This window comes from Pipistrellus kuhlii, unplaced genomic scaffold, assembly GCF_014108245.1.
Source record: "Pipistrellus kuhlii isolate mPipKuh1 unplaced genomic scaffold, mPipKuh1.p scaffold_m20_p_13, whole genome shotgun sequence".
Taxonomy (NCBI): Eukaryota; Metazoa; Chordata; class Mammalia; order Chiroptera; family Vespertilionidae; genus Pipistrellus; species Pipistrellus kuhlii.
The window spans coordinates 21,000,245-21,024,711 of record NW_023425438.1 but is presented as its reverse complement, the minus strand read 5'-3'; the positions used below and the strand labels follow the sequence as shown (position 1 = coordinate 21,024,711).

The 24,467-nt window shown below is 41.9% G+C and overlaps 1 protein-coding gene and 1 long non-coding RNA gene across 3 annotated transcripts; one reads left to right on the top strand and one right to left on the bottom strand.

Moving 5' to 3' along the window:
* Nucleotides 1-519: 519 nt before the first annotated feature.
* On the bottom strand, nt 520-21,132 carry MSH6 (mutS homolog 6). Of its 2 annotated transcripts, XM_036435251.2 has the most exons (10): nt 20,766-21,130; nt 14,503-14,702; nt 10,134-10,300; nt 5,322-7,860; nt 3,620-3,888; nt 2,372-2,489; nt 1,864-1,953; nt 1,392-1,546; nt 1,093-1,292; nt 520-958 (listed from the first exon to the last, which is right to left on the bottom strand). In XM_036435251.2, the coding sequence occupies exons 1-10, from the start codon at nt 21,020-21,022 to the stop codon at nt 877-879; spliced, it is 4,077 nt and encodes a 1,358-aa protein (XP_036291144.1). In that variant the 5' UTR covers nt 21,023-21,130; the 3' UTR covers nt 520-876. The 2 variants fall into 2 exon arrangements, with proteins under 2 accessions (XP_036291144.1, XP_045436673.1); XM_045580717.1 differs by lacking the exon at nt 1,864-1,953 and having other exon boundaries at nt 20,766-21,132.
* On the top strand, nt 12,726-13,237 carry LOC123652215. The gene is made up of 2 exons (XR_006741415.1): nt 12,726-12,767; nt 13,003-13,237. It is a non-coding gene; the product is annotated as an uncharacterized LOC123652215 (long non-coding RNA).
* Nucleotides 21,133-24,467: the final 3,335 nt, after the last annotated feature.

The window sequence follows — 24,467 nt, the reverse complement described above, 5'->3', positions numbered from 1 at the left end:
TTTTGTAATATGGTAAAAAAATGTGAGCTAGCACTTCTGCGTTACTTTTGATTTTTTTTTAACATGTATTCAGATTGAGAAATATGATTTTAATGCTTTAATCTCATGTAGTTTGTTGTTTAATTTCAAGCAAAATCTTATTGTACTTGAATGTGCCCTGTTTTGTTAGCACACCTAGACTTGCTGTAACTGTACTCATGTCCCAGTATGTACGTTCTTTCTATGAAAGAGAAAACACTAATCTTAAATTATATCCAGCAATGTTTCTGGTATCCTTTAAGAAAAGTTAAGACTATTATTTCCTTCCCTTCCCTGTGCAGCATTCAAAATCACCCCTAGAAAAGTGAGTGTTTTAATGAGACTTCCTAGGAAGGGATGCACTGTAAAACAAAAGTATTCTTGTAACTCAGTTTTGTGAAAGGTAAAAACTACTATGTTTTAAAGTACACTTTAGAAAGTCTCTTCAAAACAGTCCTGTATTTGAACTCTGTTCATAGGTTTTGGTTTTTTTTCTTTTTCTTTTTGAACAGTTTAGACAACTGGCTGGAAATTAAAACAATTTCCTGCATTAAGCTGAGACAAGTATATATACAGCCCTATACAGTTTCATAGCTTCCCTCCCCCATTTATGTGTATTGGTGACAGTGGGTATAAACAGCCTGAAAGTGTATGCATGTACCATAACATCTAGACTTAATATATTGTGAAGTATTCAATAACCATTATGTAGAAGGTAGGTAAGAATTAAAAGGGTTTAATTTCCTAGAAAGAAAATGGAAAAATGGTCATTTTTAAAAAATAAAGTTTATTAGATCATAATGTTGTCTGAATTTACCACCTTTGTCAAAAAAGCCACCTCAAAGCTTCTGATGTAGTCTATAATTCCTCAATCAAAGTCAGCAACTTATGGACAGCTTCAGCATCTATAGTTGACCTTTCACTAGCCAGGCAAACTTCCCTTAAAATTAAAAAAAAAAAAAAAAAAAAAGAGAGGGAGGGAGTTTAGTTTACATTTTCTACACTGCATCACCACCCATCCCTCTGTTTTAATAAGGTCAGCTGCATGGCAAAATTATATCCAATTATAATTACCGAAATAATCTTAGTGAATGAGTTGTCTTCTCAAATTCTCTTGCTTTTCTATGTCCCTTTTGAATAACTTCCTCTGGAAGATTAGCAAGCCTTGCTGCATTAAAGCCATAGCTTTTAGGACAAGCTCCTTTAATGAATTTATAAAGGAAAGTAATAGTCTCTTGACTGGGATCTTCACATTCATTTTCTACCATGCATGCCTAAAAATGAGAAATATTACATTCACACGCTAGCAATGGAAATATCAAATTTGATTCTCAGAAACCTAATCAACTTCTGAATAAGCAGTTTGCACATACCATGTGTCCTAAGCGCACTGCAACGTTTTGAGAATAATCTTCAACTAATGAATGATAGTGGGTAGAAAACAATGTACGACACTTTATATTCTCAGCAAGTTCTTTAACAACTGCACTTGCTATTGCTGTCCCATCAAATGTTGCAGTACCTCTTCCTGTGAAAGTAAAATAAGCATAAATTATGAAGTAATGCAAAAAAAAAGATCAGTTAAAAGTTTTCTTATTTAGGCCCTGTTTAGCCAAATAGGTAGCTTAGCCCTTGGGGAGTTATACTACTCAAGTATCACAGGTCTTCACAAGCTTCCTGTTCTCCTTAAATAGCCTCATTATCCCAGTATTACAGCAACTAAATTTGAATAGGATTTAAAAATTTAATAATGTGTGTCTATGGTACAAAGGTGAGTCCATTAATACTTTTTTAAAATTAATTTGTTTTAAAGATTGCTTTCAAATGGAAATTTTAATGACTTACCTAATTCATCCACCAGTACCAGAGAATGTGCTGTTGCATGTGTAAGTATACTGGCAGTTTCACTCAATTCAACAAAAAATGTACTTTCACCTTGAGGGGGAAAAAGTCACAAATGGGTGATCATTTCAAGATAATTCATCTTTTTTTTAAAAATATATTTTATTGATTTTGTACAGAGAGGAAGGGAGAGAGAGAGAGCTAGAAACATCGATGAGAGTCATCAATCAGCTGCCTCTTGCACACCCCCTACTGGGGATATGCCCGCAACCAAGGTACATGCCCTTGACCGGAACTGAACCCGGGGCCCTTCAGTCCCCAAGCCGACGCTCTATCCACTGAGCCAAACTGGTTTCGGCAATAATTCATCTTTTAGATTCGTATTATTCAAATGTATCATGAGCTGTCCAGGTAAATCTCAAGAAATGGAGCAGTTTGTTTCACATAACACCAAAAAAATATAAAACAAAACATCAGATAACAAAGCCTTACACAGAAAACAACACCTCACCTGACATTATTCTGTCTGAGGCACCAAGTCTAGTAAACACTCTATCGATTGGTGTAAGCCTGCACACGTCAGCAGGAACGTAACAGCCCATCTGGGCGACTATAGCTAATAGGCCGGCCTGTGAATGAGGGAGGAAAAGGTGTTTTACAACTGGTTTAAAGAATACCGTAAGATAGACAGGCATATAGAGAAACCTATCCATATACACAAAAGACAATAAGCCAAGCTGAACATTAATCTTTGCTAAGAAGCATGTATAAAAACACTATTAAAAAAAAATCTTCAAAATCCTAAGTAGGAAAAGTGACACTTAGAAGGCAAAAGGCTTAGGGGCCTGACTTTTAAATTTCAGAGCTTTTGTATATTAACCCACAACACTAGTTGATTCTCAACTCTGATGCCTAGAACCAATTCCAAACCAAATTCATTCATTTCAGATGATGGAATCCTCCCTGTATATTTTTGTTCAACTCTATGATTTGATTTTTCTTATTAAAAATAAAGTGCTCTGGCAACAGACACTAAAATCTGAACAACAGAGAGAGTACCATGGGTATCCAAATTGTCCACATTTTTTTAATGTTGAAAACCACTATACTACACTGTATGTCTCTCTCTAGTTAGCAAACCTAGTGAACAAAAGTATAATATAGTACAGGAGAGCAGGAGGGTCAACAAACATTTCTGTCAAGGGCTCAATGTCTTAGTCACATACTCATTTTTTCTACAACCCATTAAAAACGTAAATTATCACATAGGCCAATCCCAGGTATAAAAACAAAAATATATTTGTCTTCCCTAAAAACAGTTCCCAAGAGTTACTATGTCACAAATTTTATTTGGTTTTCTGTCTGAATAAGTCTGTCACTGTTCTTTTGTAAGAATTTCTATAAGTCTAAATAATAAAGGGCTTTCCTGAAACATTTGCATAATTTTCATTCATTATATGCATCTACCTTCAGGGGAAATTAATTCAAATAAAAAATTTATAAAGAAATCATGGCCTAAAATCTCCCTTGCATTTTTAATATATTCTCCCCTTAACATCAGGCAGATAGTGACATTTGATTCATGAGAAAAAGACAATTCTCAATTTTATAGCAAGAATTTCCCTTTGATTCCTTAAATCACTAATTGAATCCTATGTAATTCATGTGCTATTTGGAAAAGGATGGCCTAAATATGTAATACATTCATTTTTAAACTGTTACAAGTAACTTTCTGTATCAAAACCTGAAGTCATTTTACCTGTCTCATGAGTGTAGACTTGCCTCCCATGTTAGGTCCAGTAACAAGCACACAAGAAGCTTTGCCATTTTCTTCCTCTTTCTCCTCACAGCCTATTAGAATGTCATTAGGAATAAAGTCATCTCCAAAAAAAGTCTTCGTAATGCAGGGATGGCGGGACCCTTTAAGGTCTAAGAAGATAGGAGTGTCTTCTTTTGGTAATAGAACTACTGGACGACACATAGGACCATCACCCCCTCGACTATAGTTAGCCAAGCACAATAAGACATCTGTTAGAGAGAGAGAGAGTGAGGTTCATCATTTTTGAGGTTTCTTGATAATCAGCCAACTTCTATAAAATGTCTTCCAAAAATGCTTTTTCAGTGTGGGTGGTGTGTTCTACTTCCTTCCAGTTTAGATAAACAGTAGTGACATCATTATCACTAACTGCACAATACAGTGCTTTCATTAACTGTTCATGAGTCATTAGCCTAAGTGTTATAGTATGTGGTTTCATTATGGACTTTATAATTCTGAAGCTAAATTATCACTTTTAGGGAGAAGCAGAACATTCTGACATATGTACAACCAATTTTGAACACCTGTGCCGAGGGAGGATTTTTCTTTTAGTTGATTTTTAGAGAATGGGAGGGAGAGGGAGAGAAACAAACATTAATAGATTGCCTCCCATCCATGATCCTTCAGTGCACAGAACAAACACTGCAACCAGCTGAACCACATGGGTTAGGGAAAGGAAGAATTTTAATAATGCCCAACAAACTTTCAACTGTATTGGCTTGAGGAAAAAAATGTGGCACAATACAAAAATATACTATTCTATTCCTGACAGTTGGCTTCAGATCACAATTATGCTACAAATTTAGGTAAACTGGTAGCTATATTTTTCAAACACAAAAAAAAATAAAACCCTAAACTATAAAACAGTAGTTTGTCACGTACTCAAATAAGTTGGCCATGAAATACAAAGAAAAATTTATGAAGCTAAAAGATTATAAAATAGTGCTTTTAGAAATTAACTGTAGGAAAGAAAAATGACAATTTGCGCCAAGAAAAAGGGAAGATTAAAGTCTTTTGAAAAGGCATGTCAGGATTCATTGAAATACAAAAAATGCAAAAGTCATGAAAAAAATTAAGTGATGGGTTAGGGATAGTTTTAAATTAACACAACAAAAAATATGAGATTAAAAACGGTATTCATGAAAAACTAAAAAATCAATGTAAACTGTCTCAAACCTGGCCAGTGTTGCTCAAGGGTTAAAGCTTAGGCCTGTGCACCAGAATGGTCTAGGTTCCAATTCCCAGTGAGGGCATGTGGGTAGCCAACCAATCAAGGTGTCTCTCTCAAATCTGTTTTTTCTCCCTCCCTTCCTTCCTTTCATTCTCTCTAAAAACTAAAAATCAGTGGAAAAATATCCTCAGATGAGGATTCACACACATTTTAAAAAATCTTTTTAAGACTGAACTAAGGCCAGAAGGCTACTAGTAAGTTTCCAGTGACCAACTTACATGACTATGGTCAAGCCTATTCATTTTGTCTAGTGAGGAGGCAAGTATATTTTATACTTGTCAAAATATAAATAACCTTGTGTGTTAGGGATATGCATCAATGGGGACTCTCCAATGGACTTAAATTTTAATGCACAACTGGAACACAGGAATTTACTAACCAAAGCCTTGGAAGTAAGCTTATTGAAAATCTTACCCAACACTGCGATGCATTCTACAGCAGCCTGCCAATTCTTGTAATTTTTATCAAAGTTATAGAATAGTCTTTGCATGCAGTCCTTCAATGATGCGTCTCTCCGTTCTTCCGCATTTATCAGATTAGCCAACTTCTTCTCAATAGTTTTGGTCCAGTATCGTTTACAGCCCTTCTTGGTTGATTTCAACTCATATTCTTCTGGCAAATTATGGGTGATGAAATTCTCAGGAATTTCCAACTGGTAACGGTTTCTACCAATTCCCCAATAGACTATGGTTCTACAGCCAATTCGACTGCGCTGTTTCTCCAAGTATTCCAAGAGGCTCTGTTCATTTTCTTTTATGTCGGCAAGAGCTTGATCATAATCAGTGTCAAATCCTACTTTTGGAGTAATCACTCCAGTCTTTCTAGCCTTTTCATGGTCAAAGGCTGTATCCCATCGGTTCAGTTCTACAGTTAAATCGGGAAAATGACCTTCAGGATTTTTCGTCTGCAGAGTAATGACCTGCTTAAGAATTTTAGACTTAAAGTCATCAATGACTTCTTCCATAGTCTCTATAATTTTACATATTACTTTGAATCCTTCCAGAGCAGAAAGGAAATCAATAATCTTTTTTTTGCTGTATGTAGTTTCTTCATACATTATAGCCCTGCTATCTGGGTGGTTCTGGCTCTTCAAGGGAGACCCAACATTATGAATTTTACTCAATAACCTCTCAAGGTCTGGAAGCTTCTTTAAAAGATCTACAACCTCAGAGATTTTGTCAGGCACAAACATTAGGTCTTCAATAGCATCTAAACGATCATTGATAGCAAAAGGGTTACACAGTGGAGCACACAGCCACTGCTTTAGAAGCCGCTTACCAAAAGGAGTATGGCAAGTATCAATCTTCTCTAGTAGGGTACCTTCGGTAGAACCATTTGTTCCATTCAGAAAAATCTCCAAGTTGTTTAATGTCACAGAATCTAGCACCATTCGTTGATTGGCTTTAGAAAAAGCAGCACAAGGTCTTGTAGCACTGACCATGTCAGAATCCAAGGGAATATATTCTTCAAAATTAGCCATTGATAAAAGCTCTTGATCAATAAGGCATTTTTTGAGGTAGAAGACACAACCACCTAGAGCAGAGAGGGCCAATTCACTTTTTTCTCCTGGTGTCAACCCAATAGAATCAGACTCTGAAGTCATACCTTTAAGCACGTGGGGTAACACCACCCCACTGTCCTCATTTAACTTTTCTTTAAAATATCCTTCTTCAAGAAGAGTTCTCAAAGTTTTGGCTGCATCCCAAAACTGGGAGCCTGATATCAGACCTTCCTGAAGAGCAGAGGATAATGAACCCTTCAGAATCATCTTGGTTTCTGTGGAGAGATTTCCTCTCTCAAACAGGACTTGTACCGGAGGATAATGTGCCACGAGAGTCCTAAACCTTGAGCAATGGCGATCATCTGAAAACTGACCTATGAAAAACTTTCCCAGTGAGGCATCAACAAAGCATACACCATATACTCGAGTGTGGCCAGAAGTATCTTCCTCTTTTTCTTTAAGGCTAAGAAGATACTTACTATAGTTCTCAGAAGGGTCCCCTTCCAGCACACTGTACGTCTGTGTACCCTTAGTAATGATCCTACAAATCTCCCTCTTCACCACTCTATCATGCTTAGATATGTGTGCCATCTTTCGGCATCTTGCCTCCATCATTTCTGGGGTCTCAGTCTGTTCCACCCGTGCCACTTTATAGCCCTTCTGAACCAGAGAATCTGAGTATCGGCCAAATGCAATTTCAGGGAAACCAGAATGGGCCCAGGTGCCTTTCATGAATACCAGCCCTAGTTCACTGACTCCAGTAAGAGCATCCATGTGGTACAGCTCATAAAACTTCCCCACCTTATAAAATATGACAAGATCAAAGTTCTGAGACTTAATCTGCCACCACTTCTTCATCCCAGGAGTACAGGAATTAAGAAAATCCTCAGGCACGTAGAGTGTAGATGCATCAAAATCTGGATGATCGGGTCGCCTCCTGTGTATATCTCTTCTCTTCTCTTCTTTAAGCCATTCTAAAGTTTCATGATACCAAACATTTGGGCGACTACTATCATTCCCACTAATGTGGGCTGTGGGTTCAGCATTTTGAGGGACAGAGAAAGCATACAAGGTATTCTTGGTTTCTGAGGAAATGCCAGTTGCTCGTTTACTGACAGGGGGCATTTCCTTCCTTGAAGTTTTCCTTTTGAGAGAGCCATTTCCAGTCATCATTTTCTTCCGCTTTGGAGCAACTTTGACAAAGCTATGCAGGCCTTCGCTGTCACTATCCCCCACTCCACTGCTTGCTTCATCACTGCTTCCTTCTTCCTTGGCATCTGGCTTGAATTCCACATCGGAACCACCGATGTCACTCTCAGAGTCTGATATGACTCTCCGTTTTTTAATTTGGCGGCTACTTCGCCTAGATCCTTGCACCTTAGGCCGCACTTCCTCTTCGCTCTCAATTTCATTATCTTCTTCATTCTTATCTGATGCATAAGTTGTACCCACCTGGAAGGCAAGGAAAGAACATGTAAAAACAAAGCAAATTTGGAAAAGTACAATACTACTGGGCTACCACTCATATACCAAGAGAAAAACCTGTGGCAGAGCCATGCGCCACATGAACCGCATCCAGCGTGGTCAGCGAAGGATTAAAGAAAACGGACAAGAGAATATATTAGTTGGGGCCAGGTGGATCACTGTGCCTGGATGAGTAAACAGTGACACAGCCTGTAAGCATTTTACAGTCAGATCACACAAAGCAAAACAAGTAAGTCAAGATGTTTACAATGATTTTCTTTCAAGTTATTGTACTTCTCTGAACTCTATCAAACTTTGTTTTGGTAGCACTTGCTGCACCTCCCACAGCCTACATCCCTCAGCCACCTAGGATCACAGGGTCGGACCTTAAGGTAAAGCTTAATTGTGCTCAAGCTGGGATTTACATGTGGCTTTGCCATAAGAGGACCATGCCCTCTCATCAGTCTGAGGCTTGAACCTGTCCAAATGCTGTAGCTGCTCTCCACAAAAACCAACCTTGTAAAATGAGAAACCATTCTCTTTCTCAAGGATTTGTTTCACCTAACATTAAAACAGGTATCACACTACAAGATGAAGCAATTCTGTCATGACAGTTCTATCCTATACAATGGTGATGAAGCATGACCATATATATCACAAATGCCCATCTACCCAATAAAAGAGTAACATGCTAATTGACCATACCTTTGTGGTGCCCACTAGCCAATCAGGAGTGACTATGCAAATAAACCCAACAAAGATGACAGGTTAATTTGCATACACAGGCACCAAAGGAGGGGTGGGAGTACGGGGGGGGGGGGGGGGGGGCGCGCGGGCATGCGAGGCAGGCATTCCGCACTACCCCAGCTGCTCTGGGCCTGAGCAAAGGCAGTGCATGCAGCGAGGGGAAGGAAGGCCCATTCTCGCACGAATCTTTGTGCATCGGGCTTCTAGTAATTGATGTATTCATTAGTCATAGCTACAGAAATAAAATCTTTAAGTCTCCCTGTTTTATCTTCCAGGGTTATCTCTTCTACAGATAATTATATAGTTTGTTTACCATTTTATATACCAATTATTTTTCAACCCAAGGGTATGTCCAGATAAGGGGTAGAGAAACATCTATTGATCTGCCTCCCTTAAACACCCCTATTGGGAATCAAACCTACAACCTAGCCAGCCAGTGTTGCTCAGTGATTAAGCATCAACCTATGAACCAGGAGGTCATGGTTCAATACCCAGTCAGGGCACATGCTCAGGTAGTGGACTTGATCCCCAATAGGGAGCATGCAGGAGACAGCCAATTAATGATTCTCTCTCTCTCTGAAGTCAATAAAAATATATTTAAAAAAGAAAAAAACAAAAAAAAACAACCTAGGTATGTACCAACTGAGAATTGAACCCACAACCTTTTAGTGTACAGGATGACACTCCAACTAACTGGGCCCCTTTTATATATTCTTTAGTATAATTAAGCAATAAGTAATCTACACTGATTTTAGGACCCTTAATCTTCCACAAACCAACAGAATCTTAGGCAAAGCACATCTATCTACTTATGGGATCTCTGTAGTTACTATCCATCAAGTTCTAAACCTGATTAATGTTATGATCCCCTGGTCTCAACCTCAAAATTAAAAACTTTTCTTTCATTTCTCTTAAAATACTCATTATGTTAATTCACATATACCCTCATCTATAAAACAGAATAAAACAAAAATCAAGCTTATAGATGCATCTCTTTTAAACACATACATCATTAATTTACTAAATTAGAAAATGTTTTAAATAAACAAGTTAATTGTTTTAAATTAACAAATCACTTGTTCATTTTCTTAACAGGATTTAATTCCATCAAATAGTAACCATTAACATTTGAAACCAAGGTTATACTTCAAAGTTACTCAACCTCTATCCTTATACAACAAAAAGTATTAGAGCATATAAATGGATAATGAATTTTCTAAGCTTATTATTGGACATTCTGACCAATTTAATTACTTTGTCCTTACTGGCCCTAGCTCTCTACTTATTACCACCTCTTATAGCATGTGTCTTCCAGCAGGGTTGAGGACATTAATAAAATGGGGTGTTAGGCTGCAGAGACTCTATGTAATCTAACTTACCCTACAATCCAGGGAAGTATAGAAGTATGTGTCCGTGAGTACTAAAGTATATGCAGAAGTAAAACAAGAGAATGTCACTTTAATATGCCACCCTTTTCCATCATTCTCCTAGCAGAAATAACTGCAATGTCTCACCTCCATTTCCTCCTCCTCTGGTTCTGAGGGCTCATCACACACTGCCAATTCAAGTCTCTTAATCTTATCTTTATTCAAGGCTTCATCTGCACGCTGCATTGCTCTGAGTATTTCAGGCTTTGAACTGTAAAAATGACCTCCTTTCTGGGCTTCCTTTGATTTTGAACCTAAAAATATATATTAATAAGAATTGTTGGCTAGTTGGTTCAACCTATAACACCTGCCCAAATGAACAAGAATAACAATAATCAAGTATAACTTTTGCTATACCATTATTTTCATTAATAAAACTAGATCAATAAAGCCCACAAGGAAGTTATTTTCAGGGTAAAACTACCAGTGAAACTGAAATTACCTATTTTACTTCCTTGCACTTGTATCACCCAGGACTACGAAGTCGCTATTCTAATGACCTGGGACTATAGCCTAAGCAAACTGGTAAGGCATACCTCTTCAGGTGAGGTATGAGTTGTAAAGGGGTTTGTTTTGAGACTTTTTTTAAAAATTACTTCAGGAAGGCAAAGACTACACATGTTAAATGAAGTTATGATAATTAAAAATAAGTTTACCCTGCCCAGCCGGCATGGCTCAGTGGTTGAGTATCAACCTATGAACCAGGAGATCAAGGTTCGATTCCTGATCAGGACACATGCCCAGGTTGCAGGCGTGGTCCCCAGTGTGGGGGCATGCAGGAGGCAGCCTATCAGTGATTCTCTCTCATCAATGATGTTTCCATCTTTTCCCTCTCCCTTCTCTCTGAAATCAATAAACTTTAATTTTTAAAACTGTAATATTAACTGAGCAAAAAGGTTAATGGTACAAAATTACTTGGTTCTTTTCTAGGAATCATAACTAGGAATGTCTGTTTTCTCCTGCCCAAATATAACTATAATTTAAAAACAAACGTGAATCTAAATTAAAGAGATCCCAATTTCTTTCTGTATACTAAAAATAATAGGACATCCTAAATTTTCATGGATTTAGCAACTTTTATGGGCTGCCTAAAATAATGATTTCCCATTTCTCTAAAAAGCTGCACCAAAGCTACAAATTGCAACAATCAAATTCATTTGTAGAGGCTCTAAACTTTCCTCAGTGTGCCTATTGCAGTTGTACTCACCCCTCACCTCTCTAAATTCATTTGCCAAAGCTGTGTTTAGAATCTCACAATTACTCCTGGAAAAGGACCTCATTCAACGTAAGAGTCCAACTCACTCATTCTGTATGAGTAAACAGTATCAAAAATAAATCACTTTGGCCTTGGCCACTGTGGCTCAGTTGGTTGGGGCGCCTCCCATACACCAAAAGATGGCAGGCTTGATTCCAGGTCAGGGCATATACCCAGGTTTCAGGTTCGGGTGCATATGGGAAGACACTGATTGATGTTTCTCTCTGACATTGGTGTTACTCTCTCTCCCTTCCTTTCTCTAAAAGTCAATTAAAAATATTTTTTTAAGAAATTACTTCATTGACCAAGATGGTACAGCAAATTAGTGGAAAAGACTAAATTTTCTGCTTTAGCTCAATGGGAAGAAGTCAGACAAAAGGAGGTCTTGAAGACAGGATCAAGGGGTTAGCCCCAAGTCAAGCTGCTGCTGCCCACTGCTCCCTGGCTACGTGTCTTATGGGGACCCTTAGAAAAAGTTCATGCCTGGGAAGGGCCACAGGTGTGCTCTTGTGTGAGCCCACATTAAGTCTTTGCCCTTGAAGGCTTTTTTTTTTTTTTTTTTTTCTGCAGGCAAGAATCTTAGGGAAGACTTTCAGTAGACTATTCATCAACTTTCCAGATGCATTTTTAATATGTTGATGCATCAAAATGAGTATATTGTAGTGTTTTGGATAATAGTTTGATCTATTTTACTGTTTCACTTTATCTTAGATCTCTCTGGCTTTAATGGTGTTTTTTTTTATTTATTTATTTGTTCCCCAACTTCATCTGTCCTTGGGTTTAACTGATACAAATGGCCTTGAGTCTTTGTTCTCTATTTTCCTAGGCCAGTGTGATTCAAGCTATGCATTTTCTGGTTAGAAAGAAGGGTACAAACCATTTGCTCTCGTGTCCTTGCTTAGGGAAGATATGGTCTTGCAACTTACAAGCTGCCCAAATTGTTGGGCCTTATTTAATTTTCTTGTCTCTTCTGATTCCACAACAATGAGTTCAAAAATGTCCTAGGCTGGCCATAGCAAGTATGATTCAGTTGGTTGGAGTATCGTCCCGTACACCAAAGGTGAGTTTGATTCCCAAATGGGGTGCATACCCAGATTGCAAGTTTAATCCCTGTTGGGGCATGTGCAAGGCAACTGATCGATGTCTCTCTCACATCAATGTTTCTGTCTCTCTCTTTCTCTCTCTTAAAAAAAAGTCCTGCCAAAACCAGTTTGGCTCAGTGGATAGAACATCAGCCTGCGACTAAAAGGTCCCAGGTACGATTCCAGTCAAGGGCATATACCTTGGTTGCGGGCACATCCCCAGTGAGGGCTGTGCAGGAGGCAGCTGACCAATGTTTCTCTGTCATCGATGTTTCTATCTCTTTCACTTTCCTCTCTGTAAAAAAATCAATTAATATATTTAAAAAAAAAAAAAAAAAAAAAAAAAAAAAAGTCCTAGCTTGGAAAATCTGAGGATAAAGACTTGTTTAGCCGAGACCGGTTTGGCTCAATGGATGGAGTGTCGGCTTGGGGACTGAAGGGTCCCGGGTTCGATTCCGGTCAAGGGCATGTATCTTGGTTGCGGGCATATCCCCAGTAGGGGGTGTGCAAGAGGCAGCTGATCGATGACTCTCTCTCATCCATGTTTCTATCTCTCTCCCTTCCTCTCTGTACAAAATCAATAAAATATATTAAAAAAAAAAAAAAAAGACTTGTTTAGGTTCGATGCTTGAGTGTACACTGTGTTATGCAATCATACTATGCATGCATATGTAATTCAAGAGATTTGACAGGATGCACAAAACTAACCCAAGTGAAGCTACACACTTGTAGTCTGCTGATACCTGTGAAATATGGCTGAGCTGAGAAAAGAAAGTTCAAATTCCAGAAGTTTGATATGAAAGTGAACTCAGATGTGCTCAATTCAATGGTGATGATTTTTTTTTAACTTTTTTTTTTTTTTTGAGACAGAGAGAGGAAGTGGAGGAAGAAAGGAAGGGGGGGAGAGGGTAAGAGAGAGAAACACTGACTTGTTGTTCCATATATATATATACATGCATATATATATGTACATTGCTTATTTCTTTCTTGTATGTGCCCTGACTGGGGATCAAACCAGCAACTTTTGTGTATCAGGACCTTGGTCTAACCAACTGAGCTACCCAGCCAGGGCGTAAGTGAGGATTTTGAAGGCCAGGAAAGCATACATTCCATTTGTGCTAGAGAATGCCGTTCATCTATATGCTATGTATCCTGATTACATTGCCTTTCTTTTTCATACTTTAAGACAGTGTTTCTCAAAGTGTGGCACGCGTACCCCAAGAGGTATGGGAAGAGTTTGGTGGGAGTACGCGTTGCACCGGAGTTTGGTGGGGATATGCACTGCACTGTGCTTAGCTGCACCTAACTCTATGTTCTCATGAGTACAGGGGGTACTCAGCGTTATGAAAATTATAGAAGGGGTACACATATGTCAAAAGTTTGGGAAACACTGCTTTAAGATATTGTTTAATTTACCATTTTCATATCTGAATTTGATATTTTGGTCCAAAGCTTAAGATTTGATTATGATATCATCTTTCCTTTAAGGCACATGTGTCAAACACAAGGCCCGTGGGCCAAATCCGTCCCGCCAGGCCTTGCAATGTGGCCCGCACCGCGCTGTCATCACTGCACTCTGCTGCGTTTCCATCACAATGACAGTTTATGACTGTTCAGTAAACCATTCGGCCCGCGATTTAGGCTGGATTTTAGATTTTGGCCCCTTCTCTGATTGAGTTCGACACCCCTACTTTATGGGCATAATATGCTCAGCCAGTGTGGCTCAGTGGTTGAGTGCTGACCTATGAACCAGGAGGTCACAGTTCTATCCCCAGTCAGGGCAGTAGGGGGTGTGCAGGAAGCAGCCCATCAATAATTCTCATCATTGATGTCCCCCTCTCTGAAATCAATAAAAATATATTTAAGGGGGAGGGGGGGCATGATACTACTGTAAGTCACTTAAAGGACATAAGTATTCCATTCCACACACCAACTAGTTGAAAACCTGATGCATCTTAATCCTTTTCCCATGCTAAAATCTTTGCCCCATCACTCATATTCATTGTATAGGAGATGCTGACACTTCACATCTGTGGGCTCTGTCATTCTCTTACTTACACTTATACACACACACAGACACACACACAGTCACTCTCACTCTTCAGAGTGACTCTCTTACCTGTATATGGCTTTAATAGCCTTCTGCTAACCCATCCCCTTGTTGGGCTGTCATCAAAAAACTGTACATGAACTCGGGCAGACTTCCCTTTCTCACGGATGAATGTTCCATCAAAAGGGTGGTTGTAAACCAGGCAAGGCCACCAGGGATAACCCTCCATCTTGGCCCAAACCAAATCACCTGGTGAGAAGTCACAAGAACTGTTGCCAAAAGGAAATACATAACTTGATTAATATTTGGTTAAGTTTCATCCAAGGGAATTAATTACCCATGAATAAACAATTCCAAGGAAGATATTAAGAGTCCTCTGAAGTATTCTGGCATTAACATTCAAGCATAGACATTCTAGACTAAATGATTTTTCAAAATCAAATGATCAAGTATATTTTAAACAATAAGCAATGTCACAATACATAAGACATAAGCCAAACATAAGTATAATGAATTTTGCTATTAAGATGAAAAATTTTCAAAGAATCTTTGGTAGAATGTTGATGGCAAGAAAAAGATTTAGACTCGATGTACATATTGCTCTCCAAATTACAAATCATACCTATACTTACTCCAATATGGTATATGTCAGGAAGTGGCTCCAGTATTAATAAAATGCCAAACATACCCACTATGTAATTTCCTAATTATATTAACTGCCAGTGGCCCAGTGCACGAAATTTGTGCACATGGGGAGGCAGAGGGTCCCTCAGCCCAGCAGCCTGCACTCTCCAATCTGGGACCCCTTGGGGGATGTTGGACTGCCAGTTTAGTCCTCTCACAATTCGGCACCCCTGGCTCCTAACCTCTCACCTGCCTGCCTGCCTCACCCCCAACTGCACCCCCTGCTGGCCTGATGGCCGCTAACTGCCTCTGCCTTGGCCCTACCACCATGGCTTTGTCCAGAAGGTCTCCCAGTATAATTAGCATATTGCCATTTTATTAGTATAGACTAGAGGCCTGGTTCACAACATTCGTGCACTGGGGGTCGGGGGGGGGGGCGGTCCCTCAGCCTGGCCTACACCCTCTTGCAATCTGTTGGCACTGCAGCTATGCTTGCCAGCCGTGAGCCTGGCTTCCAGCTAAGCAGCACTCCCCCTGTGGAAGTACACTGGCCACCAGGGGGCAGTTCCTGCATTGAGTGTCTGCTCCCTGGTGGTCAGTGCATGTCATAGTGACCCTTGATTCTGCCTTTCGGTAGATTTTCATATTAGCCTTTTATTATATAGGATTACCTCATTAGACTTTGCTTGTGCTCTTTAGATAAGCTCCTCTATATCCCAAACACTACAAAAGCTACCTACCAGTCACTACTGACCACCTGCTACTAAAAATCTAGTTTTATGGGGGAAAAGTCAACAGATAAGTGCCCAAAATATAGAGTGCAAAATGCTTACAGAAGCACAACAATTTAATCTTCACAAAAACTGATTTAGCCCTAAAAGCTTCCTGCAAAAGGGAAAGGAGCAAGGGGAGAGAAAAGAGAAGAATCTAACTAACAGACTACAGCCTCTCAATGATAGAGGCCACAATGCTGATAAACCCTGATAAAAGGTTCACTGAATAACTACTAGAATAAGTACATTACAAACAATATTTTAAACTTTTTATTTTTTTAATATTATAGACATTTTAGAAAGTGATCAGTAGTCAATTGAGGCCACCTTATTCAGACCCAATCAGGAAAATGTGTTCCTTTCTTCACACTATGTGTGCAAAGACACGGGAGCATAACTTCAGCTAGTAGTTGTCAAGGGCCTTTATAAGTACATATATTCTTTTCTCAATTTATAGAAATCTATAGCTACCTATACTTTCTAAATATTGCCACCAAGCATGGGTCATCTTCAAACAGGAAGCTCTGTCTGCACAATTCAAAGTTCTTATCATAGCTTCTTCCTTACTAATATATCTATTAATTAATAGGAGACAAAGACCTTTATCACTATGCCTCACTGTGAGGAACGGTTTGTTTACAGGCCTCCCCAAAGTCAAACAGGCTTTCCCTTCACTTAGGCAGATAGCCACTTAACTACGAGGCCTATCACACTAGTATCAGAAAACCACAAGCTGCCCTAGCCAGGTAGCTCAGTGGTGAGAGCATCATCCCAATATACCAAGGTTTCGGGTTGGATCCCCAATCAGGGCACATACTACAATCAACCAATGTGTGCATAATTAAGCGGAATAACAAATCTGTTTTTTCCCCTTTCTCTCTAAGATCAGTATTTAGAAAAACAATTTTTTTAAATCTAGTATCAAATGCGCATCTTTCTTAAATACTGTGGAAATGGTCCCCATAGTAGAAGGTCAAGTGTAAATAATGCTGTTTTCACATTATTTATGCTTTTAAATGTCTCCTGAGGTCCTTACTAACATTTGAAGTCAGACCTCAAAAAACAAATAGGCTCTCCCTGTCTTCTAACTTTCCCTTTCCCCTGTTCTTCCCCCAGGTGTGTCACCTTGCCTTTCTCTCTCTAAGCTTCAAGGGCCCTTCTTCTGCCTGTGCAGCCCAGGTGGCTCACTTCTATAACTTTCTAAATAAACTTTCCTATAATTTGAAGAAAAATAGTATATGCTCCCTACACAATACATAAAGCACAACCATACAATAAATGTATGCAGGAATGGATTCATGTTCAAGTAAACTGTAGAGAAGGAAAAAATATTTTTCCCTTCTACCCTTCTGAGTTCTTGGCTAAAATCTTCAGTAATAAAAGATCAACAAGAGAAAGGCAAACAAAAGACTATTAACATGCAGAACTTGCCGAAACCGGTTTGGCTCAGTGGTAGAGCATCTGCAGACTGAAAGGTCCCAGGTTTGATTCTAGTCAAGGGCATGTACATTGGTTGCGGGCACATCCCCAGTAGGGGGTGTGCAAGAGGCAGCTGGTTGATGTTCTCTCATCGACGTTTCTGGCTCGCTCTCTCTCTCTCTCTCTCTCCCTTCCTCTCTGTAAAAAATCAATAAAATATATATACATTTTTTTAAACATGCAGACCTCCTGTATTCATGGGAGATACTAAGGAAAACTCAGTAACTCCCAGGGACAGCCCAAGTCACCACCTTAAATACCACCTGCAGTTACAGACAAAAGAAAGATGGAGAGGCGGTTAAGGAAGGTTACCAGGAAAAGAACAGTTAGCAAGGGTAAGGTTGTCATGCAGATTTAAGTCACACCTTCTCCAGTAACAGTCTTACAATTTAGTCATCCTTCTTACTGATACACAAAGGAGAATATCCTTACAAATGGAGATTTCCTTTATAAATGTAAATTTCCTGTACAGATGAGTAACTTCTAGTTTTTATGTCTGCTATTTCTCAAAAATAATCAGGCTCGGCCGAAACTGGTTTGGCTCAGTGGTAGAGCCTCGGTCTGCAGACTGAAAGGTCCCAGGTTAGATTCCGGTCAAGGGCATGTACATTGGTTGCGGGCACATCCCCAGTAGGGGGTGTGCAGGAGGCAGCTGGCCGATGTTTCTCTCTCATTGACGTTTCTAGCTATCTCTCTCCCTTTCTCTCTGTAAAAAATCAATAAAAATATATTTTTTAAAAATGTAGCTTTAAAAAAAAAAAAGTTGCTTAAATGAGGGCAACACTATAATTACACTTGGACTATGGAAAAAGCTGTAGAACATTAAAAACTTAGAGGACATTTCAAATCAACTACTCAGAACCACTAATCAATTCTTGGATCTTGGAGTTCTCAGAGAAGGCCTGTATGGCAGTCTTGCAAACTCAGAGACCTCAAGTAACCACAAAGGATGATCTGAAATTAGAATTTTTTTTTTTTTTAACTAAAAGCAGTTTATGGTGGATAGTCATGTCCTAGGCCTGTATCTTCCAATAATGGTCAATCTTTAGCTTAACTAAGTCTTCTACTGTGGGTTTGTGTTTTGTTTTTGTTTTTTTTCATTTACAATAACATTCCTTTGAATGTCAAAGTAATTTTCTTTTTCCAGACCCAAAGCACAGGCACCATTCGGTAGAGACCACAAACCCTCATTGTTATTGAGTTAATTGTGTGTGTTTTGGGGGTTTTTTTAATATGTTTTTATTGACTTAGAGAGAAAGGGAGATAAACATCAATGAAAAAAGCACCATCGATTGCTGCATTCTGCACATCCCCTGCTTGAGATGGAGCCCAAAATCCACTGGGAATCTAACCAACGACCTCTTGTTGCATGGTCTGCATGGTCGACACTCAACTACTGAGCCACTTCAGCCAGGCTTGAGTTAATTGTTGACTGTTAACTATTCTATACCCACCTATGTAAAAGAAGTAGGTGTCTGTCATTTTGTTTTTTATCCAATCCCACAGGTTTTCCCACTTTGCTTTCTCCCATCTCCCTAATTTTTCACCAATGGATTTCATGTAACCCATGTGCTTAATTGCAAAGTATAAAATAAGGTGCAAAATTGCCCTTCTCTGGAGCATTATTATTCAATCAACTGAGATTTTGCTTCCTGGCAATTATGGATAGTTTTTTTTTTTTTTAAATAAACTCACAAAAATTATCTACAGATTTAAGTGTTTATGTTGACACTTTATATCCCCTGAACCTGTTTCTTACTTTCAAATAGCTACCATTACACTTTATGCCTAAAACAACACCTGGGATATAGTAAATGTGAGCTTTTCAAAATATCACCCTCTACTCTGACAAAAGGGCAGCCAAACCCTGGGACAGCACTGAAATGCCCAGAAAACAGGACACTTCCAGGCAGGCTGCCCCCACAATCCCGCCGGTACATGGCTGCCCAGGGCCAGATCAAGTATTTATGGACTTTCTCAACTCCGAAAATATTATATGGTATCCCGTCCTCCCATGGGATACCATATAACATTTTCTTCGACTTATCGGGTGGGTAGAGGTGGAGATAAATAGTAATGGGGGGGGGGGGTTAAATTAATAAATATTAGCCTGGCCAGTGTGGCCCAGTGATTGAGCATCGACCTATGAACCAGGTCACAGTTCAATTCCCAGTCAGAGCACATGTCCCGGTTGTGGGCTCGATCCCCAGTAGGGGGCGGGCTGGAGGCAGTCTATCAATGATTCTCTCACATCATTGATGTTTCTATCTCTCCCTCTCCCTCCCTCTCTCAAATCAATAAAAATGTATCTTAAAAAAAAAAGATTCTCACCCTCGCCCATGTTGTTCAGTGTCAGACATCTGCCTGCGCACCCAAAGGTCAAGGGCGTGATTCCTGGTCTCGGGCAGGTACCTGGGTTGCAGGTTCGCTCCCGCCCAGCTTAAGGTGCGCGCAGGCGGCGACCAGCCAGCGTCTCTCTCTTTCTCACAGATGTTTCTCTCCCTCCCTCCTCCCCTCCCTTTCACTCTCTCTGTAAAGCAATTACAAAATATCCTAAGGTGAGGATTTAAAAGTTTTTTAATTAATAGATTCTCAACGTTTCACTTGCTTTGGTGTATATGCTACCTACCTACGGGATAACCCAGGCGGATCCCAGCACTTGCTGCTCCCCCAACCCCGTCCCCATAACTCACCGGGCCCAATCAGGGCCCCTGGTTCTGCGGTGGGACACACCTCCGCGCTCTCAGCTGGAGATGCACCCAACTCCGAACTCCCACGGCACAACACAAAAACTCAAAACAAAAAACAAAAAAACAGGCCGAGGGCCCATCGCCCCCGCAGCGTCTTGGCATCGGAGCCTCATATCCAAACATAAAGTTGAGTTCCCCGAACGCCTGCTGGAGCCCCGATTCATTGTTACCCCAGTTTCTGAAGGGGAAGAAGCCTCCTCCCCGCTCCCACGTTCCCCATCCCGCAGGCACTCCTTTTCCCCCGCCACGCCTCCCCGGCCTCGGGCGAGCACCACCTCCCGCCAGGTGCTGGGTATGCATGCACCCCGAAAAGGAGCATGCAAACAAAGCTCTTCCCCCTCTGCCACCGACCCCCGAGGTTCCCATCTCTCTCCATTCTCCCCGCGTCCCGTGCAGCCAGCACTGCTCTCCTCCCCCCAGACCCCCAACCTCTTCCTTCCAGCTCGGCCGCCTCCCCTCCCCCCAGCCCCTTCCTCCTGCAGCCCATTTCCTCCGACCTTGTTTACACTCTACACACACTCCCGAAGCTCCACGCTCAGCCCCGACACACTTCCAAGCCAAGGGTGCAGCCCCACCTCCTCCTCCGAGCCCGGGGCCCGGCCGCGCGCACACACACACACACACACCCCCAGGTCCCCAAAGCGAGCCCCCCGCTTCCCCGAGCTCCGCGGTCTGGCCGCCGAGCCCCACCCCCACACGCCTCTACCTGGAGGAAACCGCAGGAGTCGTCGACCTCCGCAGCCCTCCGTTGAGGTTCCTCGCCTCGGGCGACGACGCGGAGCGCCCAGGCCCGACCTCGCTCCGGGCCACATCCTCGCCGGGGGAAGGGGAGGCCCCGCCGGCGGCGGCGGCGGCGGCGGCGGCGTCTCCTCCACCTGAGGCCTTGGCCGGGGCCTTGTTGGCATTATTCATCCCCCCCGGGGACTTGGGGAAGAAGCTGAACAGCGTGCTCTGCCGCGACATGGCGACAGACGGCGAGGCCCAACCGCTCCTATCGGTGCGAGCGACCGCAGGGACCGCATCCACCGCGCGGCGCCTGCTGGCGGGAAATCTGGGAGGGAGGCGCGCGCGGCGCTGGGGGAACGCCGGCCTCGGCCGCCAATCGGCGAGCGCCTCGGTGTGCGCGCGTGACGTCACGGTGACGCGCGCGCCCGCCCGTCTCGCCCCCTCGAGGCGACGTGGGGAGGGGCGGGGCCGGGCGCGCGCGTGCGCTGCGCGGTGTGCAGTTCCCGTGTGTCGCCCCCGACCCCAACCCCCGACCCCATCCCTGCGCGCCAGCCCCCGAGGTGGGAACGGCCTTGAGCCTGGCGCGCGGACGCGGGGGGGCTGGTCTGGGCTGGTACACCTGGGCCGGAAGCTGGGCGCAGCTGCGGGGCTACGGGTCGCGAAAAGCCTTTCCGCTCTGCCAGGAGGAGAGCGGTGGTCGTGGGGGCTGCGAGCTGGGGCCGGCTCGTGTGAGCCTCCTGGTCTCACCGCCTGAAGGCCAGAGTGGCTGAGGTCTCGGGCGCAGAAAGAGATCCTTGCAGGGAAATGCCTTCCATCCAGCGCGCCTGATTGAAAAATCCTGCACTTGGATCCGTAAAATGAGACTCAAGACTTTTGTCAGCAATATTATCAAATCTGTTCACGTTGGATTCGCAAACCTTTGCACATAGTAGGCACTTGGTAAATACTTGTTAAATACAAATTAACCTGACAAAGATAGTGGGGTAATTTGCATATGCAGGCACCGAGTGGCGGGGTGGGACGCCTGCTGTGTGGGGGAGAAGGGGTGTGGAGGGAGCTATACAGGAGCGGTGCTCCGGCCAGGAGCTCGGACTTGCAGGCTAGGAGTGAACCCAGGGGAAGGAAGGCCTATTCTTGCACCAATCTTCGTGCAACGGGCCTCTAGTACAAAATAAAATAAATTTTTAAAAATCTTTAAGAGAATCACTTAAAATAGGAGGCTATTAGGGGCCTATGCACACCTTGAACCTCAGTTCTCAGAGCCACGATTAAGTTGTTAAACTCGGCTCCATAAACATCCTGGAGCCATAAACATCCTGGCACAACAACCGTCATGAACATATGTGGACTTTACTTTCTTTCTAGTAGTTGCAGGCCCCCTCTATTTGCATATTGGCCTGCAATCCTTCACTTATTTGGAAGAATTACATTCTGCTGAAACCGGTTTGGCTCAGTGGAGAGCATCAACCTGCGGACTGAAGGGTTCCAGGTCAAGGGCATGTACCTTGGTTGTGAGCACATCCCCGGTGGGGGGTGTGCAGGAGGCAGCTGATCAATGATTCTCTTTCATCGATGTATCTAACTCTCTATCCCTCTCTCTTCCTCTCTGTAAAAAATCAATAAAATATATATTTTTAAAAAGAATTACATTTTGTGGGTTTTGGCTTTATAAACCCTGCCTTTCTTTGTCCTCTCCAGAATGCAGATTAGCTTCCTCAAATACTAGTAAATGCCAATCTTTTTGCTCAAATAAATGCCTTTTGTTCTTTATGATAGCCTGAACCTCTTCTTTGATAAGGCATCAAACACACAATCCCTTAATAGGCAAGATCACCCAGCCAACTCCTGAGGTATATACTGTGTATAGATATAAACAGCACCCAAATAAAAAGGAACAGAACAAGATACGTATTCAGAGCTTGCCACAGCAAAAAAAAAAAAAAGTCAGCTACTATCACTTGCATTTGGCAGAGACTGGAAGGCAGGCAGAGGAGCAGGAAAGTTTCCTAGTGAACACAGAGAAGGCTTAATGTGTGCCCTAATTGGAGGTAGCTGGCATGGCTGCAGGCGGGCTAACTAAAAGGGGAGCATGCTCTGTGATTGGTTTGGGGAGCATATTTTGCTTTCTCTGATTGGTCCTGAGTTAGAAGTGGGAACAAAATATAAAGAAGCTGACCAGTCATTGAAGAGTCATTCCTGGACTGGTTGCACAGTGGTGGTTCGGCTTCAGCCTGCAGCAACTAGCTCAGGAAGTCAGCCATAGCTGTAGCAACCAGTCTAGGGAGCCAAACAACCCCTGTAGCAATGCCTTTTGAGTCACTGCCAAACACAAATGATGGTGGCTGACTCCCTGGCTGTAGCATGCTTTGAAGAAACAGCCTTTGCTTGTTCCCATTGCGGTGGTCTTAACTATTTCCACATGTCTGAGCGAAGAGCCTCCCAGGCAGAGAAAACCACTCCTAAGTGAAGAGGAAACAGCCTGAGTTTGGGAACTGCACAAAGGCCCAAATAGCCGAAAAACAATGAGCTGGGGGAGCAGCAGGACACGAATTGAGGGAAGCAAGTCAAGGGCAGCTCATCCAAGTCTTTGTGGACTTTCAGCTTTGACTCCGAGTAAAGTGGGGAGCAGTTGCCCGTTTTAAGCAGACGTGTGACCTAATCTGATTGTGTTGAGGATAAGCTGTAGTATAATCAACAGTAACCTAATTCAGCTGTATTGTCCTCTACATAAAAAAGAGTGTGGAAATAGGGAGAATATGGTTTCCATAAAGTCTGGGGGCGGGAGGGAGCCAAAAGAGCAGGAGTTAGTAGTATTTATATCCAAAAATCTGGACACACTTACTCTGGATGACACATGAGTTGGGCGGGTGAAATATCTCTCAAGAGGTAACAGTGTGTGATCTGCACCTGTGCTTGCCGAGCTCATGTGACACCTCCTTCAACTGAGTTCTTGGTTGTGCCAAGCACTGATGTGGGCACAGGGGAGAGAGCCATGAACCAGACAGACACACCCAGAGAAGATGGAGACTGCTGAGAAACAAGCAGTTACAGCATGGCAGTCCCAGCGAGCTCATAGATTATGTTAGCTTACTTTGATGAGGATTTAGGACAGTACTGTGGCTCCCAAACTGAGCACCAAGGCACCCCAGTGAACAAGAGTAAATTCGAGTCTAGTATATTTAAATTTCAAGGAAAACTCGTTGACATTTGTGAGGCACTGCAGGAAACTACTCACTTCATTGCTCTTGATGACATTGTTGGGAAGGGGAAAAAATAGGTCTTCTCCACTCTTGGGTTCAGTTTGGGGAATCTGCAAATTAAACTGACAAAATAAAAGAAAGTTTATTTTTTAATGTAACACTCATACATGCAGGAATGCTCAGTGATGACTAACTCAAAGGGGTGGTTAGAATTTGGGGTTTATATCTCTAGATTAGTACAGGATAGAGAGGGGGAAGAAAAGGCTTCTATAGGAAGGACAAATATAAGGTGTCCCATAAATGTATACATACACTTTGAATAAATATAAAGACTTTATTAAAATACATTTCATTTTCAAAATTGAGCTATTAACTGTTAAAGAGTATATATATAGCCCTGACCAGTTTGACTCAGAGGATAAGAGTATTGATCTGCAGACTGAAGGGTCCTATGTTCCATTTCGATTCTGACCCATATGCCT